The sequence below is a fragment of the Onychomys torridus genome, chromosome 16, assembly GCF_903995425.1.
Source record: "Onychomys torridus chromosome 16, mOncTor1.1, whole genome shotgun sequence".
Taxonomy (NCBI): Eukaryota; Metazoa; Chordata; class Mammalia; order Rodentia; family Cricetidae; genus Onychomys; species Onychomys torridus.
In genome coordinates, this window is record NC_050458.1 from 50,734,183 (window position 1) to 50,751,246 (window position 17,064).

General features: G+C 52.7%; 1 protein-coding gene across 1 annotated transcript in view; it reads right to left on the reverse strand.

Annotated features, from left to right (window-relative positions):
- Nucleotides 1–17,064, reverse strand: part of Celsr1 (cadherin EGF LAG seven-pass G-type receptor 1) — a 144,622-nt gene that overhangs the window by 2,945 nt on the left and 124,613 nt on the right. The window contains exons 23-32 of the mRNA XM_036207840.1: nucleotides 15,348–15,474; nucleotides 13,044–13,244; nucleotides 5,443–5,617; nucleotides 3,951–4,063; nucleotides 3,477–3,556; nucleotides 2,136–2,262; nucleotides 1,376–1,501; nucleotides 859–953; nucleotides 501–604; nucleotides 188–337 (exon numbers count right to left, since the gene is read on the reverse strand). Of these exons, the coding sequence (XP_036063733.1) occupies nucleotides 188–337; nucleotides 501–604; nucleotides 859–953; nucleotides 1,376–1,501; nucleotides 2,136–2,262; nucleotides 3,477–3,556; nucleotides 3,951–4,063; nucleotides 5,443–5,617; nucleotides 13,044–13,244; nucleotides 15,348–15,474 (1,298 nt within the window). The remainder of the gene's footprint in view (nucleotides 1–187; nucleotides 338–500; nucleotides 605–858; nucleotides 954–1,375; nucleotides 1,502–2,135; nucleotides 2,263–3,476; nucleotides 3,557–3,950; nucleotides 4,064–5,442; nucleotides 5,618–13,043; nucleotides 13,245–15,347; nucleotides 15,475–17,064) is intronic.

The window sequence follows — 17,064 nt, forward strand, 5'->3', positions numbered from 1 at the left end:
TGCTCTTTGCCTGCCTTGTCCAGCCAGCCCTCCACAATGATAGTCTGTGGAAGACCCCAAATTCCTGCCTCTGCCAGGCAGATGGTATGGGCAACTTCCTGGGGTTTCTGTTCCAATCTGAGCTTGGGGTGTGCCCATAGCCCACTGTTGCAAGTCTACTCTGGCCTGCTGTGTCTCTACTGCTCACCTTTTGGGGTGCTGTGGACGGGGCCCCCAGCCGGAGTCCATTTGTCTTCAGCATCTCCACCATCGTCCTCACTATCTGATGAGTGTGAAGAGGCGTAGGAACTACTGTGTTCATCCAGGGACAGTTCACTGTCAGAGTCAGAGTCAGGGCCTGCAGGGGCAGAGTAGAGTGGGGAGCTCAGGCCCTGCCTGACTACAACTGAGCATGAGGCCGCCAATGCTCTTCCAGGGCATATGCAGTCCAGTACCTCAGGGGTGGGGGGGGGGGGGCAAGAAAGGGGCAGGGGCTCTGGTGCCTGCAGGGGAAACCATACCATGGGGTTTCTTGGAGTTCCTAGGGATGAAGGATGTATCCGGTTCTCCATGGCTACCACGTGCTGGTCCAGAAGACACACTGAGCTTCTGGACCCCTTCATCCCTAGACAGGGTAGAAGTGGGGTAGATTCAGCACTGTCCTCCGAGTGACAGCGAAGGGCTGTCAGTGTCACAGAGCACATACTATCGGAAGCCACATGAGGCTCTGGAAGATCCTCTAAACCCACCCCACTTGTGCTTATCAACAGCAGTAACTGATACAACAGCCTTGCCGGCATATGGAGGGCAGACAGAACAACAGGGCTCACAGCCAGGGTGTTGTTTACCCCAAGAAAACAGTGGGTACAGAGGCCTGACCTGGTGGTACTGTCCAGAGAAGCTGTGGACTCGCCCAGGGCCGTGCGGAGCATGTCTGGTCCTTCGCTGTATGTGTTGTTACAGTTGAGGGAGCGCTAGGGAGAGGGGTGGGAGACCATCAGTGAGCAGAAGCCCCAGAGGTTGGTACTGCCCCGAAGCAGCCTCCATGGTAGCACTCTGACTGGCCCTGCCAGCATGGGGCAGGGAGACAGGGCTACACACTTGAACCTCATGGCAAAGGGGAGACTATTCCCTGGCCCACGCAGTGGGAACACCTCACTCGCTATGGACACTGCTTCTGGTTGTCCTAACTTGTCCTGACCATTCTATCTTCCAAAGACCTTGCAAGTGGGACTATAGAGACACTGCCAGGACAGTTCTGGCCTGCGGCGTCTGGACAGCTCCGAGATGAAGTCCCCAGAGCCGAGCGGAGTTTGTTTGGTCCTCACAGCTCCCAACCCTGCCATGAACAGCATCACCGGCTCCCAGGCCTGGAGGGGTCTCTGGCACCTCCTACCGTTAGCAGGGTGGCCCTTGTGGTGGCTGAGTCATCCAGATGCAGCTTCTTCCCGGCCAGCACTGCCCGCAGGTGCTTCCGTACCTCCCGGTGGGTCACGCAGTGGAACAGGAGGACAAAGATGCCCTGGAGAAGCGGGGATGGGTCAGTGTGACTCTTGGGGGTCCTGATGCTGCTGCACCAGGCACTTGGCTGTCCACTCAGGAAAGCCTAGTTCAGGGCAGCCTGGCTGATACGATCCAGGAGATGGCCCAAGGCCTGGGCTACTGGTTTCTCCATAGGGGAGCCTCAGCAACTAAGGTATCTAGACAGGGCAACAGTCCACAGCCTTATTGAGCCATCAAGGGCCCCCAACATTATGCCATAAACTCACTAGGCAGCACATGGTCTGAAACACAAAAGACTACTCCTGTTTCCTGAGAACACCAACAGGCTTTGGGCCAGCCTGCAGCAGTGTGTGTGTGTGTGTGTGTGTGTGTGTGTGTGTGTGTGTGTGTGTAGGGGGTAGACGACAAGCTTTGTCCTGCCCAAGCCACGGCAATGTCCTAGTAGACTCAGGGCCTGGAGGCAGGACTGGGAAGGGCTGGGACAAGTAGAGAACACAGGCTTCCTCCTGGGAAGGGCTGGGACAAGTAGAGAACACAGGTTTCCTCCTCTGTAAGTGCAAGTGCTGAGGCTCCCCGCCCCCTTCTCCATGCAGATGCCCCAGGACAGAGGTCACAGTGTGGCCCCAGCAGGTGACAGTGAGGGTGACCCCTACCTGCAAGCAGCTGAAGGCAGCAAAGAGGTAGTGGAAGCTCAGAGTGTCACTGTTCACAGCCAGCAGTCCCAGCAGCCAGGTGGCGCTGACGAGCAGCAGCTGCAGGAAGGCGGTCCTCAGCAGGGAGCTGTGGGAGGGGAGCGTTGAGGACAGGTCCTTCCCTCTCTCGGGTTCATTCAGACCTTCATCCTATGTGTGTCTGTCCACCCATCCACCTACAACCCCACCCCAACCCTAGCTTCCAGCAGGGACAAGGCAGACAGATGTTATGTGGGTAGAGGTGTTGGCATGAGAAGATAATTCAAACAAAGTATGAGCCTCGACCACCGGCATGAGCCACTGTTTGCAACGTTCCTTAAGGTTACTCGGCTCCAATGGCTGCTGTGCAAGGCCATGCTAGCTTCTGTGAAATGTGAACGCACAAAAGGGGCGCAGAGCAGAGTGGCTAAGGCCAGAGAGACCGACTGAGACAGAGAACTCGTATGCCAGCCTCTACCACCATGGGACTCAGGCAAGCACCTCCCCCACTCGGTCACCCCATTAGTCAAAGCACATGACCACTGCACAACCCTTTTGGAGAGTCGTGGGAGAGCTTTGTGGCCGTGTGACTTAGGGTCACAGTGGGACCTGGAGATAAAGTGGACTCAGGTAGGAAGCTGTATACAGCCTCTGGGCCCGGACTCTATTCACTCTCTCTCCATGTCAGTCCGACTCCGCTCCCTTCCTCAGGCTGGGGGGCTGGCACCCTCCTGTGTCTCCTATGGTCACTCTCCTCACCCTGCTTCGTGCATACCATGCTCTAAGGGGTATAATGGTCATAAACACACACACCACTAAAACTCAGCACATCCCTCCTGGGCTACATCAGGGGTTTTCCTACACTCATAAGGCCCTGGCACCATCACCACAACCAAACAGAAAGCTCCATTCCTGCCTGACAGATGTCACCCAACACTGAACATGTGACTTGTTGTGAATTCAGGACCCTCTCCTATCCAAGTCCCTCCTCTTCCTCCAGCTCCTATGGCCTGGTCTATCTCAGGACCTGAACCCACTCTCTCTGCCTTCCTGCTGGGCTACCCACCGCCATGACCATGGTGTCTTCCACATCCGTGCCAGCCTTATCCCTGGAGGTCCAGTACTTGCCCCCCCTCATCCTCTGCCTTTACTCCCTGGGGTGGGTATGTGACTAACAGCCCAGACAGCTGGGTGATGGGCACTTTCATAGGAGACGCCATCCACATGTACTCCCTGTCTTTGGGGGCTCTCAGGGCCCGGCTGGAAGGCCTGGGGGGGTTGGTTAGTGTTGCAACCCACCCACTGGACTCAGCTGCAACTTACACAACCCCCTTTCTCCCGTAGTAATGGCGTTTTCTTTGGCAGGAAACCTTTGCAGACAGGACAGAGATGACCGTGTTGATCTAGGAAACAAGAATAGCAGCTTCAGGCAGTGGGCTCTTCTGATGTCTCCAAGGTGATCCTCACCAGCCAAACACGTCTGCATATTTTCAAACATATCTAGAGGTGTGGCGGGGTGAGAGGCCTTGGCCCCAGATGAGTTAAGCCAGGCCATGCTGTGGCCAGGTCTTAGCCTGCCACTCTAGGCTTCCAGTGGGCATGAAATAGGCTCCAGAGCCTGGGGGTCTAAAGATGGGGTCCCAGAACAGCCTGGGAACTCTGCTGACTATTACTGTGAGGCATGTCCTTCCTGCCAACCCTGGCCACCCTGAGGAACTGCTGACCACAGCCAGCCCACCCTGGAGCACCTGGGCTCGTGTGTCCTGAGTGGCATGTCTGGAGACTCATAACACTCACGATTATAACCATTCCGACAGGCCCAGCAAAGCTCCAGATCAGGCTGTCCTGAAGAGACAGCCAGCAGAAGTCAGGGTTCCCGTAGCCCTGAGGGTCCAAGCCAACAGCCAGTCCTGTGCATATTGGAGAGACAGAGAAGAGTGAGGGCCACAACCTGGCTGGTCACCCACCTGCCCAGGAGGAGAGCTGAAGCCAGGCAGGCAGGGCCACCCAGAGACCCCAAACCACCCTCATCAGAGACCCCAAACCACCCTCATCAGAGACCCCAAACCACCCTCATCAGAGGCCGAGGAGCCAGAGGGAAATGTATCTAAACTCCTTAAACTGAGTTAGGGGCTGGCTACTCCCTGCAGTCAGAAGGCAGCCACTGCCTGTAGCTAATAACTTCATCTGCTTAAGGGCCATCGGGTATAATCTTATGATCTTTTAAAAGATACATGTTTGTAAAAATAAATCAGCGTAAGCCAGAACTGTGAACTGCCTGGATCGAGAGAGCAAAGCCCCTTGGAAGCAGTGGTATTTCCCATTCGGAACTCAGCAGGCCATTGGGGAGGTCTCCCACTGACACCTCAAGATGGCATCTACATTGAGGAACATACATCATTTTCTAGGTGTCCCTCATGTCAGTGTTCCCATAATGATACCAGACCTTGAAAGAGATGACACCTCCAACAGGCAACAAGAGGTACCCGTCCCCTCCCACTACCACCCAGCCTACGTGTCTGAAAGTATGAAAGTCACTCAGGGTCCCTTGGAGTAGGGATGAGTTGTTACATGAGAACCCTAGGGGTCTGGGGATTGTGTCCAGATCCCTGAAATGCCCACCAGAGTCTGCCAGGAAGGGGGTTCAGGCCTCCTGTTGAGAATGGAAATGTGGATCTTCCTCAATGGGAGGCAAATGTTGGCTTTCTATAGTTATTGTAAAGTATAGGTCCGGCATGATGGCACATGCCTTTAATCCCAGGTCTTGGGAGGCAGAGGCAGGCAGATCTCTGCGTTCAAGGTGTTAGCCCAGTCTACAGAGAGTGTCCCAGGATAGCCAGGGCTACACAGAGCAATCCTGTCTCAGAAAACCAAAGAAAAAGAAAGAAAAGGCAGGCTGAGGAGTATGCATAAAGCAGTCATCAGATGGAAGTCATTCAGTCATTGTATTGGTTGTTATACTGGTGATGGACACAGTCATGTCTGTCTGTCCACCTGTGCACCCCCTGGCCCACCCTTTGTGACTTAATCATTTCTTTACTCATTCACACCCACTCATCCTGTGATCGGAGCAGAACGTCTTCCAGTTAGGCACTGCACAAAGAACCCCAAAGTACCCTGGGCCAGCAGCTCACACCTGACCAGAGAGACCCATCTTTGCATGGCCGGGACTACCCTTCTATACACAGCTTAAATGCACAGGGCCAGGAGAAAAGGAGGACAGATAGCTTGAGGAAAATCTGTATTTTCACGCAGGTCACCCTGGCTGAGCTGCCCTGTGTGTCCTTACCTGTGACAATGGCAGGGATGCCCCAGCCCACCACGTGGTAGAACCTCATGGGTCCCGTGTCGATGTTGCGCACTTCCGTCAGCATGCGGTAGACATGCAAGTTCTCCACCAGGGTCCAGGCAAAGGTGCTCATGGAGACGTAATGCAGGAGGATGGCAACCACCGTGCAGAGAAACTGGGTGGAGGAGAGCAGGCTCAGTGGGCAGCTCCAAGGCCCGGGAACTGCTAAGCGGGGGCAGGCTGGCAAGCACCCTATAAAACTGCAGATGGGTATTTCAAGCCTAGGGGTGATCCCCTCCTAAAGCAGAAGCCAAATTGTCAGGAGTGACCACATCAGGCTATTCTGCAATGTCAGGGTCTCTAGTGTCTCCAAAGGGCAGGGAAGCTCCTCTCCTCCTGTGTGATACAGCAGGAGTGGCTAAGCATGACGACCACTGCATCTCTCCTGATGTAGATGACAGAAGAAGGCATGGGGGACCTACCCGAGGACCCCTCTTCAGCCTGGGGTCACTACCAAGAGTGGCTGCGACAGGAACAAGGCACAAGCACTAGTCTTTCTGAGAATCTGGAAATAATGTGCTTTTGCGAGCTGCTTCTAATCTTTAAATACATAAAACACTTTATGAAAACACTATGGAGTCGCATCTGCTCAGGCTGAAGGCTCCCAGGCCGGGACCTCGGCCTGTGTTCCCGGAATTGTTGCCACATGGTTTCTACAGCCAGTAAGTACAGCTGGGGGTGGGGTGGGGGCCACTTCCTTCAGGATCCTCTCTGTCCAGTAGCAACGATGTCTTGAAGTTTTTCTGCTGATCTAAGACCCACCTGTCTGTTCTTAACTGGACAGGGCTATGTGTCGGGCCGAAGACCCAGTGCTACAAACGAAAACTCAGCGTGTGGGCTGGCTGAGGGCTGGCATGCCTCTCCTTGGGTAGGTAGCCAGCTGCGGAAGCCAGCTTCTCCTGCCTGGGTTCAGGAGACCCAGCAGTACCAGGAAGAAGACAGAGAAGGGGACAAGGGACACTAGGCTCCCTAAGTTCAGCCATATAAAGCCAGCCCCAGGTGTTCCACAATGGGCTACTTGGAAGATGTAGCCCAGGCCAGCTGCTTGTGGGCCTTTTGGGAGGACCTGCCCTAGCTGGGGCTTCCAGGCCAGCGGGCTGGAAGGTGACTGTAGGTTCCCAATAGGAAGTTAAGACAGACAGGGTAGAAAATAAGGGGAGAGGGAGAGAGAAGTAGAAGAATCTGGCCCTATTCGAGTGGTCCACCTGGACAAGCTAGCCCTACCTTGAGCCACATTCCTAACCACAGCCACAATGGACCCTCCCCGAGCTGGGCCAGATAGCAGGATTCCACCCTGACGGAAATCGCCATTGAGCCCCATAGCTGGTCACACCCTTATCAAAGCCCACCGCTGACCACAGGGCGCACACTGGCAGGTACAGTCAGTCCTGTGCTCTGCCCTTGACTGTCATCTGGGCCTCAGTGTCTTCTCTGGGAAGACCCCCACCCCCACAGATTCACACAGTAGGAGGGGAGCCACCACTCAACCTCCTACTAGATATGGCTATGTTCGAATACCAGGTCACTGCACTTTGAGGGAGGTCAGCCGAACAGAGGCTGGAGGGTGCCATGACAGGACCACCTGCTGCCGGGACACCCTCCAAGGGCCACGTGCTCTCCGGAAATGACACCCAGACAGGACGAAAACATCAACACTTGTCACCTACGCTGCAAAGCCGAAGACCAAACAGTGCCCCAGCTGGGCCATGCCCTCTGCTGGCATCAGAATGCCAGCCTCAGGGGGCAAGCCTGAGCTGGATCAACCCACACCACGTGCCATTTCCTGAGTGGGAAGTGCAGCGGGTTCAGTTGGAGGGCGAGGGTGAGAAGGTTGGCTAGCTGTTGCTTTATGTGGTGCAAAAGTAAACCCTCAAACAAACAAAAAACACCGTTTGAAAAAAGGTCTAGAAACTTACAGTAGGACCTGGCGGGCTTGTGTGTTCACACGTCTACACTAAACATACTTGCTTTTCCAGAAAAGAACAAACACACACTAAATCATTTCAGCCTGTCAGGCTTCTGAGAGATAAACAGCCTCGCCCAGAGATAGGACTGTGAGTTTAGATAAAACCCAGGCACCATGCCAAGCCCCGGCCACTGCACACCTTCCTCCCAGGATGCATTAGCCTGGTCTGTGCTCACTGGTGCCCAGAAAGCTTTCATTTCAGGCAGATGCTGAGTCAGAAATGAGTGGTGGCCTCTCAAGGCTCCACAGGCCATACTGAGTTTCAGGGAGTGGCCTGCAGCTGACGGTACTTTCCTCTACCTTGGGGAAGCACAGTTACAGGATCCAAAATGAAGCTCAGCTTCCTGAGCCTGCACCCAGGCTATGCATGCAGAGGAGGGTGGGCCTCCTGAGTCCATCCATGCCTGTGAGGGATAATGTCTGGCTCAGGAAGTGGCAGGGAGGTTTGGTCCTTGTTCTTAATCCAGCCCCATGCTTCTGTGACCCTGCAGGAAAGCCACCAAGTTCATCAATGGGACTAGGTCGAGGACAGCCTGGAAAAGCGTGCCTAGGAGGTAACAGGGTCTGCCCTTTCTCCTGAGGGTTCTGGCCACTCGGGAAGGTGTCTGTGCTTGCCAGGGAACTCCAGCTTTGCAGCCTTCTTCCTGCTTCTATCTCAGAGCCTGGGTTGGAGATCAAGTCTCCCTGCCTGGGCTTTGTGTTTTGCACCCTGGGTAGCTGCGTCCAGCTGCTACCTACTCATCTCCCATTCCCGGCAGCTGCATCTACCCTCTTCCACCCCAGACCCCTTAAAACTACCCAACTCTTCCCCCTTCCCACCCTGGCCTCTGTTCTGGGCCTCAGCTACCAGGCCTATGTTGCAGCACAGAGCTCTGGCTGGTTGCCATGGCACTTCAGGGCATGATAGAGCCTGCACACAGAAGATGGCATTTTGTCAAGTGACACCCCCCCACACACACACACCCTGGTACTGATGGATTGTTTCATGGAATGGGCCTATTCCTGAATCTTTCCTGGACACCTTCCAGTGGGTGGCACTGGGTAGTCTCACACAACCCCCTTCCCTGACCCAGCTCACAACCAGCCAACAGGTAGAGGGGGGGAGGTATTCCTGAATCCTGGTAGACTGAATGTGTACTTGCATTTTTATATCCAAGGGCTCTGCATCCAAAGATGGCGACATTTATGGTAAAAAGAATTACACCTATACTAAGTGTGCATCATTCCCTCTTCACCCTTTTCTAAATAGTACAGCCCAACCCTTAGTCACACAGGGCTTGCCTCACATTACTATCAAGCAACCCAGGGACACTACGACACACTCAGGACGGGACTCAAGACAAGCCCATGTAGAAAGGAACACAGCCGTAGTACCCTCCCCTGGGGGACCAGGGTGAGGCTGAAGGCACAGCTAACTGCAGCATCAGTACCACATAGGGTACCACCCTGCACCGGAGGCTGCTGCAAGCCTGATGGCATCTAAGTCAGGGTAGCCCCTGAAAGTCTGGGTCACTGCATGCACAAGTAAAGGTCTGCTGACCTTGTAACGCTCTAGGCTGTCAGTCACCGTTCAGTTAGAGGTGGGAAACAACATACACACAGGGTGCCCTGTAGCAAGTCATCTCTGGTAGTTAAAAGTCTACATGGCACCTGGCGTTGGTGGCGCACGCCTTTAATCCCAGCACTCGGGAGGCAGAGGCAGGCAGATCTCTGTGAGTTCAAGGCCAGCCTGGGCTACCAAGTGAGTTCCAGGAAAGGCGCAAAGCTACACAGAGAAACCCTGTCTCAAAAAACCAAAAAAAAAAAAAAAAAGTTTACATGGCAGAGGCCTCCTTGGGGTCTACAGGGAGGTGGCACCAAGGGCCAAGTACCTCCTACTCTAACTCTATCACCTCCACCTGAGTGGCCCTGTGGGTGACTCCATTTGTCAAGACCGTCTTTCCTTACACATCCGCCTCTCAGCTCCAGGAGGTGAATGGGTGGACCCTGTAAGTGAGTTTCCAACAAAGTCCTCACAGTAGCAGAGCTGACCTGCAATCACCCTCCCTCCCCAAATTCCCAACAAGTGGGCTGGACCTCACTTATTTTAAAAGTCTCACGTGGATATATGGTAAACCACAGCTGGTTAGCTGGGGCCACCCAAGGTCACAACCCCACTGTGTCCCACAATTTTGCCTTCCATCAAGTCATCACTAATGTCAGCAGTAGTGTGGACCTGGGCTACCTCCTCAGGGCTGCTCCCTTTTTTCCTGAGACATCATCTCTGGACGCGTCTGTCCCTCTCAGAGTCACCACCACCAATGGACTATAAAAGCTCCCCAGTCCCGCTCCATGAAGCTCAGTCAGAGCCAGCTCTCCATTCCTTCACAGGCTCTCACGCAGATGCCCGCACCCTTCCCCTCCTCCGCTCCTCACATTCAGATGCTCCGGCCAGTGCACAGGAGTGCAGCTGTCCTTACACTCAGGCTGCTGACCTTCCTGAACTGTCCCCAGGATTTTATCCGTAGGGTGTTTTGGAATTTTCTGTGGAATCCAACATGTCGAGAGTTTTCATTCTTTCTACATGTGGCCCATCGGGACCTTGCTCCCACACCTTAGTGAATAAAAGATTGGAGTAAGGTAGGTTCCTGCATTTGGAACCACAGCTAAGGCCTCCTACTGGCTCCCTCCACTGCTGGGCTAGAGTGTTTGTGTGGTGGTCCTTGTCCTAGGATAAGGAGCTCCCTCTTCTGGTTTGTTCAAATGGGGTTTTCTCCCATCCCCTTCTTTCATGGAAGAGCATAAAAATATTTATCTTTTTCTGCATTAAGAAAAATATTTTCTCCTTAAATGTAGTGTTAGGGATGTAGCTTAGTGGTTAGAGGGCCTCATACCAGAGACCCTGGGTTTGTTCAATCCGCAACCCTGCCAAAATCAGGGAGTGCAGGCAGGCACAAGAGCCTACAATCCCAAACACTCCAGAGGTGGGAGCCAGAGAGTCTGGACTTCAGGTTCATGCTGGGCCTCAGCTGACTCAAGTCCACTTGGGCTACATTAGCCCCTGCGTCCAAACAGCGAGAGGAAACGTGGATCATTCCTTATATGTGGTGATGAGAATGACATTTATAGGTTTACATGCTACTAAATCATCTTCACGTCTGTCCTAAGATAAACCCAGCTGGGTTCTGTTATCTCCATACAGATGCTGCTGCATCCCCAGTGCCAGGCTTCCTTATCTGAGATGAGAACGCAACCACTCAGCCACAGTTCAACTGTGTTGCCCCAAACTGTTCAAGCTGCCTTCCTGCCTTTCTCAGCCCCAGTGTCTGTGATTTGTGCTTTTTCCCCAGGAGAGAATTTTCCCTTCAAATAACACCTTATGACTATTTAATCTTCTTATCCCCTTCTTCTCCACTTGGTTTCTGCCTTATTCTTCCCTTTCCAAACCTCCTCAAGGTCTCAGTGTCCTTTTGCTAAAGACCCTTAGCTCCCTGGATTTCAGGCTTCCTTTAAAAAAGATGTTGATTTTTATGTATATGGGTGTTTTGTCTGTGTGTATGTGCACCATGTGTGTGCAGTGCCCATGGAGGCCAGAAGAGGGTGTTGGACCCCTGGAACTGGAGGTACAGATGGTTGTTGAGAATGGAACCCAGGTCCCCTGGAAAGGCTCTTAACCTCCAAGCCATCTCTCCAGCCCCCACTACCTTTATTCTAACATCAGCAACATGATTTCAACTCTTTGATTTTACTATACCCTGTGAATTATTATTTTAAATCACATTTACTTATTTTGAGCATACATATGTGTGTAGAGCATGCATGCCATGGGTACATGTGTGGAAGTAAAAAGACAGCTGATGGGAGTGTACTCTCTCCTTCCGCCATGGGGATCCTGCAGATTGAACTCAGGTCGTCAGGCTTGGCAGCAGGGACCATCACCCACTGCGCCATCTTGCCCAGTCTGCAAGGTCAGACATGGTATTTCCTTTAACACTTTTCCTTCAGTAAGATTCCTAGAAATTTTTCTTAAATTTGTGTCTATAGGTATATTCTGAGTTTGTTTTACCAGGTACATAGAACAGCAGGCATCTACTGTCCCAGTGTGTAGACCCCTGTGGTTATTCCATAGCTGCCCTCTGTCCCTGGTACAACCATCTGTCTTCAGTCTCATAATCAGAGATCCTTGGATTTGTCTAAGCTGGCACTCTGTCACATCTCATGACTTGTCAATCTTGGTGCCTCTTATAAATGTCCCTCCTGTGGGCTATCTTTACATCAGTGGCCAATTCCACCAATCACCCATGTCAGAGAAGAGTATGTTCCAGGTAGCTGTGCCTGGACAGGCCTTGCTAGTGCAAGCACGCTGGCCATAGATGGCTGGCCACTGGTCCAGCTGTATAGGTGCAGGTAAGGATTCCCATTGCTTTCCATGTCTTTCCTCCACAACACTTGGGCTTCTGCATGCTAACATCTGGAGACATGAACACTAACATCAGGAGGCTCTCCAGTCTGGACACCACTCTACCCTGGGGACCTCTAGAGCATCTGGAATACATGACTGCCATGAGCATCTAGGACCCCTGTGAGGTTCTGCAACACCTCTTAGGCTCATACAGTTCTCCAGGATCCAAGGCAATATTTCAGCAAACCTACCCATGTAATCATATCAACTGGAGGTCCCCGTCTTTCCTCTCCCCCTCCTCCTCTTCCCACCTGTCTTCTCAGCAGGTTCCTTCCTCTTCTTTGGTCCTATACATCCCCAGAAACCACTTCCTTGCTCTATGCATTGGTTGCTCCTCGAGCAAAGCCCGGGGCTGTCGTGGATGTGGAGACAATGGAGGTTGGGGAACCTGTGCACCACTATCCACTAAAGCTACTGTAGCCCACGGCACTCTGGGATTTAGCACATGACTACAGCGCCTTGATTGTTAATTCTAATTGTCAACTTGACACAAGTTAGACTCACCTAGGAAAACAGTCTCAACGGGAGACTGTCAAGGTCAGGTAGAATTGTGGGCCTGTCTGGGGGGGGTGGATTTTCTTGAGTATTAACAGATGGGAGAAGACCTAGCCCACAGTGGGTGGCATCATTCTCTAGGCAGGGGGCCTTGGATTATATAAGAGTAGAGAAAGATGGCTGAGTACTAGACATGCTTGCATTTATTCTCTCTCTGCTCTTGGATGTGAAGGGACTAGCAGTCTTGAGTTCCTGCCTTAGGCTTCCTCACAATGACTGACTATGACCTGCAATCATGAACCAAATAAACCCTATCTCCCTTAAGTTGCTTTTTGTCAGGGTGTTTTCTCACAGCAAGAACCAGAACCAGAACACCACCTATGAAATCACTAATGCCTATGTCAAGAGGGTGAGACTCACTGTATGTGTGGCCTTTGACTCCATGGGTGCCCTTGGAGGTCTCCACAGGTCATAAAGCCTCGGCTTCCCCAGAGATTCCCTGACACAGTGCCCTCACAAGGCAGGTAGGAATCCTCCACTGCTCCAGGACGACTGGGGGCACACCCAGGTGACAGCGTGCCTGAGTGACATCCCTTAGCTCCTGTGGCAGGCTTGGGGGTGAGGGGTAGGGTGTCTCACCGGGTTCTCAGTCTGGTTGATCCCAACCATGAAGATGAGCTGAGAGAAGAACAGCGCCCCAATGAGGTTCTTGTGAATGCTGTGCAGGTTGGAGCGCAGTGTCCGGACAAGGGAGAGCAGGACGAAGGCCACCAGGAGGGCCACCAGGGACAAGGACAGGGCGGCATAGGTGATGATCTTCAGGGGTAGAACCTCCCCATGCTGCAGGTGGGTTGGTTAAAGAGAAGTGAGGAGTGGGCTCTGTTGTTTGAACAACACAGACAGAACACAGTGATGGGCGTCAGATATCACAGGCTGGCAGGGGACCAGACGACTAGTTTGGGATTCTGAGCGAACTCTGGGGATGGATGAGTGGTGGTAACAGCTACCAACCCGGGGATGTACTAATGCTACCCGCCCATGTGTTATATACCTTAGCCAGTGTGGCCTACACATTTAATCTCAGTCCTCAAGAGGCAGATTTCTGTGAGTTCGAGGCTAATCTACATAATGAGACCACTTCCTCATGGAGTGACGGAGACAGACACTCCAAGTCCTAAGCTGGAGACCTGCCAAGAGGACTCAGTTTGTGCAAACCCATCTCCAGGAGCACTGCCCACCCCCACCCAACTCAGCCGACAGTCACAGCAGACACTTTATGAGGAGACTGGATAACTTGTGACATAGCACCTTCCGCAGCTACTTAATACACGGTAGGAGCTTGTCACCTCTTCATGGCTGCATTATTTCACGTGGTCCTCAGACGGAACCCACGAGGAGAATGAGCACAAGGTAGGCACGGATGAATGAAGCTGGGAGAGTCTAAGCTCCCTCGGTATCCTGACTAGACAGGCTGGAACTTCAGCTCTCTCTAGTAACCTGGGGCCTAGACGGTCATCTCTGGCCATAGAATCCTGCAGCTGGTTCCTTTCGCCCTCAGCGTACAGCCTGTGGCAACTGAGGGTGCCTAACGTAAATCATATATGAGATCGACCATTCTGAGTCTCCAGGCATATGCTTAGTGTGACTAGAGAGTTTTGGCATTTGGGGTACTCCTTCCAGGCGGCAGTGACAGAGCTGTGTACCATGGCTGCTCAGAGCCTACTACCCCAGGCATCAATCACCCCACAATGGCCAGCTCACATTCTCAAGCTGCTTAAGATACCAAAGGTATCATCACCTCCTGTCAGTGGCTTCCTCTCCTCACACCTTTGTTCTCTAGGGACAGTGTGTGGCCTGACAGACATTCAAAGTGGGTGCAGAAGCAGCCCAATCCAGCATGGCTGGGGACCCTGCTCTGAGAGGAGGTAACATTCTAGAAACTTCTGAGCCTGAGGATAGGTTTTACCACTGTGCTAGTTGATTTCTGTCAAGTTGACAAAAACCTAGACAGATCTGGGAAGAGGAAAATCTTAATTCAGTAAATGCCTCCATAAGATGCCTGTAGGCAAGTCTGTTGGGCATTTTCTTGATTAATGGTTTATGCAGAAGGACCCAGCCCACAGTGGGTGGTGCCACCCCTGGGCTGCTGGTCCTGGGTTCTGTAAGAAAGCAGGCTGAGCAAGTCAGTAAGCAGCACTCCTCCATGGCCTCTGCTTCAGCTCCTGCCTCCAGATTCCTGCCTAGAGTTCCTGTCCTGACTTCCTTTGATGATGGACTGTGATATGGAACTCTAAGCCAAATAAACCCTTTCCTCCCCAGGTTCATATGGCTGTGGTGTTTCATCACCACAATAGAAACTGTAAGACACCATCTAACACCTTTACAGCCAGTACCTTTATAGCCTGGGCTCTTTGAAAACGTTGTTTACTTGTTTGTTTAGACAGGGTCTCACTCTGTAGCTGGTAGACCTTGAACTCACAGCAATCTTCTGCTTAAACTCCTGAGTGTTGGGGTTACAGGCCATGTCCAGTTTCCCTTTTAAAAATTTTAACTTCCCCTTTTAAAAAAATTACATTTATGTATGTACGTTTGCGTGCATGTGCACAAATGCATGCCGCAATGCTATGTGGAGGTCAGAAGACAGTTGGCAGGAGCTGGTTCTCTCCTTCCACAATGTGGGTGGGCCCTGGGGGTGGAACTCAGGTCATCAGGCACCTTTAGCTACTGAGACATCTCACTGGCCCCTAAAACCCCTTCAAGGTTTCCACACAGACCTCTTCAAACACTTGGTAGAACACAACTTTCCAATGGGCACATTTGGTTTGCTCAACCCACAATGATGTGAGGGCCTTGGGGGGATGGGTTAGGGACTAGGCCATTCCAGTTGCCATACGGATTAGTCCCCAGGCTTGCTGAGGGGGTGGGTAGTGGTGAAATGCCCACCTCACGCCTGGAAATGTCCATGAGCACTGCGCAGCTGGCTGAGTGGCTACACTGGCATGTGACGTGGGTCCGGTTCCTCGACAGTAGCTCACAGCCCTTCGCTGACCACCCTCCAGTCCCACCGATGCTGTGCAGAAGAGAGAAAGGGGTGAGTCTGTTCCATCTACCACAGAGGTAGCCCAGGAGCTGTCTTCACCCAGCCCCAGGGTCTCTGAGGCCGTCCTGACATCGCTACATCTGGTTGGGGAAGGAATGGCCAAGAGCAGAGAACATCCATCCACCCATGGGTGCCGAGTCTCACAACCTCGCTGTCAGCTCCTAGGCCAAACCGTTCCCCTTCTTCACCTCACTGAAGATGAGGGCCATGACCACACTGTCACCAGGGACACAGCCCTCACAGCCACTTGGCACTGTGTAAAAGCTTTCCTTTACCATTTCGTAGCTGGTCTGGGCTCACAGGAGAGCCTCTCAAGTTCAAAGGTTATATGCCAGATACAGAAAACTCCAAAGAGAACAGACTCTGTGTCCAGAGGCAGCAGCTAAGGCTGAGGCAGCCCCTTTGTTCACTAGCCATACTGGGAGCCTCAATGGCCTCAGCAAACAACATCTCTCCATTGTCCACTTTCATGTTCACGTTGCACAATGTTTTACAGGAGCTGCCTGGAAGCCAGGGTCCAATTAGTGTTTCGGTTTCACTGATGGAAAGCCCCAAATAACACGTTGTTAACGAGGGCCCTGCCCTCTGTGGCTCTGGGAAAGTCCTATAATCCCTCTGATCCTCAGTTTACTCATCTGTAAAATGGGGTGTGACGGTTGCCGCGCTTTGCCAGGAGCGCTCAGTTCAGGGGATAATGGCAGCGACATAAAGCAGGGGGCAGATCACTAGAGCCCCTGCTAATTGCCATTATTCAAACAAATAGCCAGGGACAGACAGCCCATGCCTGGCCGCCGTGGGGCCCATACACCAGACACCAACGCTTCCCTTCACTCTCCCCTTTGTGAGCCAAAGATCTATTATGCCCCAGCCTCAATGAGCTCACTTGTAAAATGGCCTTTGGAAAGTACCGAGACAGGAGAAGACGGATGCTCTTGCCCGAGCATGTGCTTGGACACCCAGCACAGACTCACGTGGTAGCACAGCTCTCTGTTCAATCCTGGGGGCCCTTGAGGTGGGAAATGTCCCCGTGGGAGGAGCTTACAGATGTACAACATCCAGGCCCAGCTTTAGGCATGCCAAGAGGGCTTGGGTTTTGGCTCCCCGTGATGAAGAAAAGCACTGATGCTTTTCATTTTGGACCGTGTGCCAAGCCTAGAGACCAGGGCTATTCCAGAGCTTCCTCACTCCACCCTGAGACCCTCTATGGAAGGGTGACCACAATAAGGCCAAAGAGCGAGGCAAGGAAGTGAAGGCCTGGCATCTCCCATGACTCCTGCCGCTAAAAAGACAAATGTGATGATCCCATTGGCTTCAGCCACAGATGGAATCTAGTGTCACAGGTAGAGGGAAATAGCATCTTAGGTCTTTTAAAATCAACCACCTCCCTTCCTTGATTGCAAGTGCGATACATCATGAATCTAGTCATTCTTGGAGTTATCTCTGATGGCTCTAGAATCAGGCCAAACAAACCCTGCTGGCAGGGGACAGCCTGGGACCAACACCACCACTTCCCTGCACGTGTCCATTTCTGAGTCCCATATCCTGCAAGTGGCCTTGCCT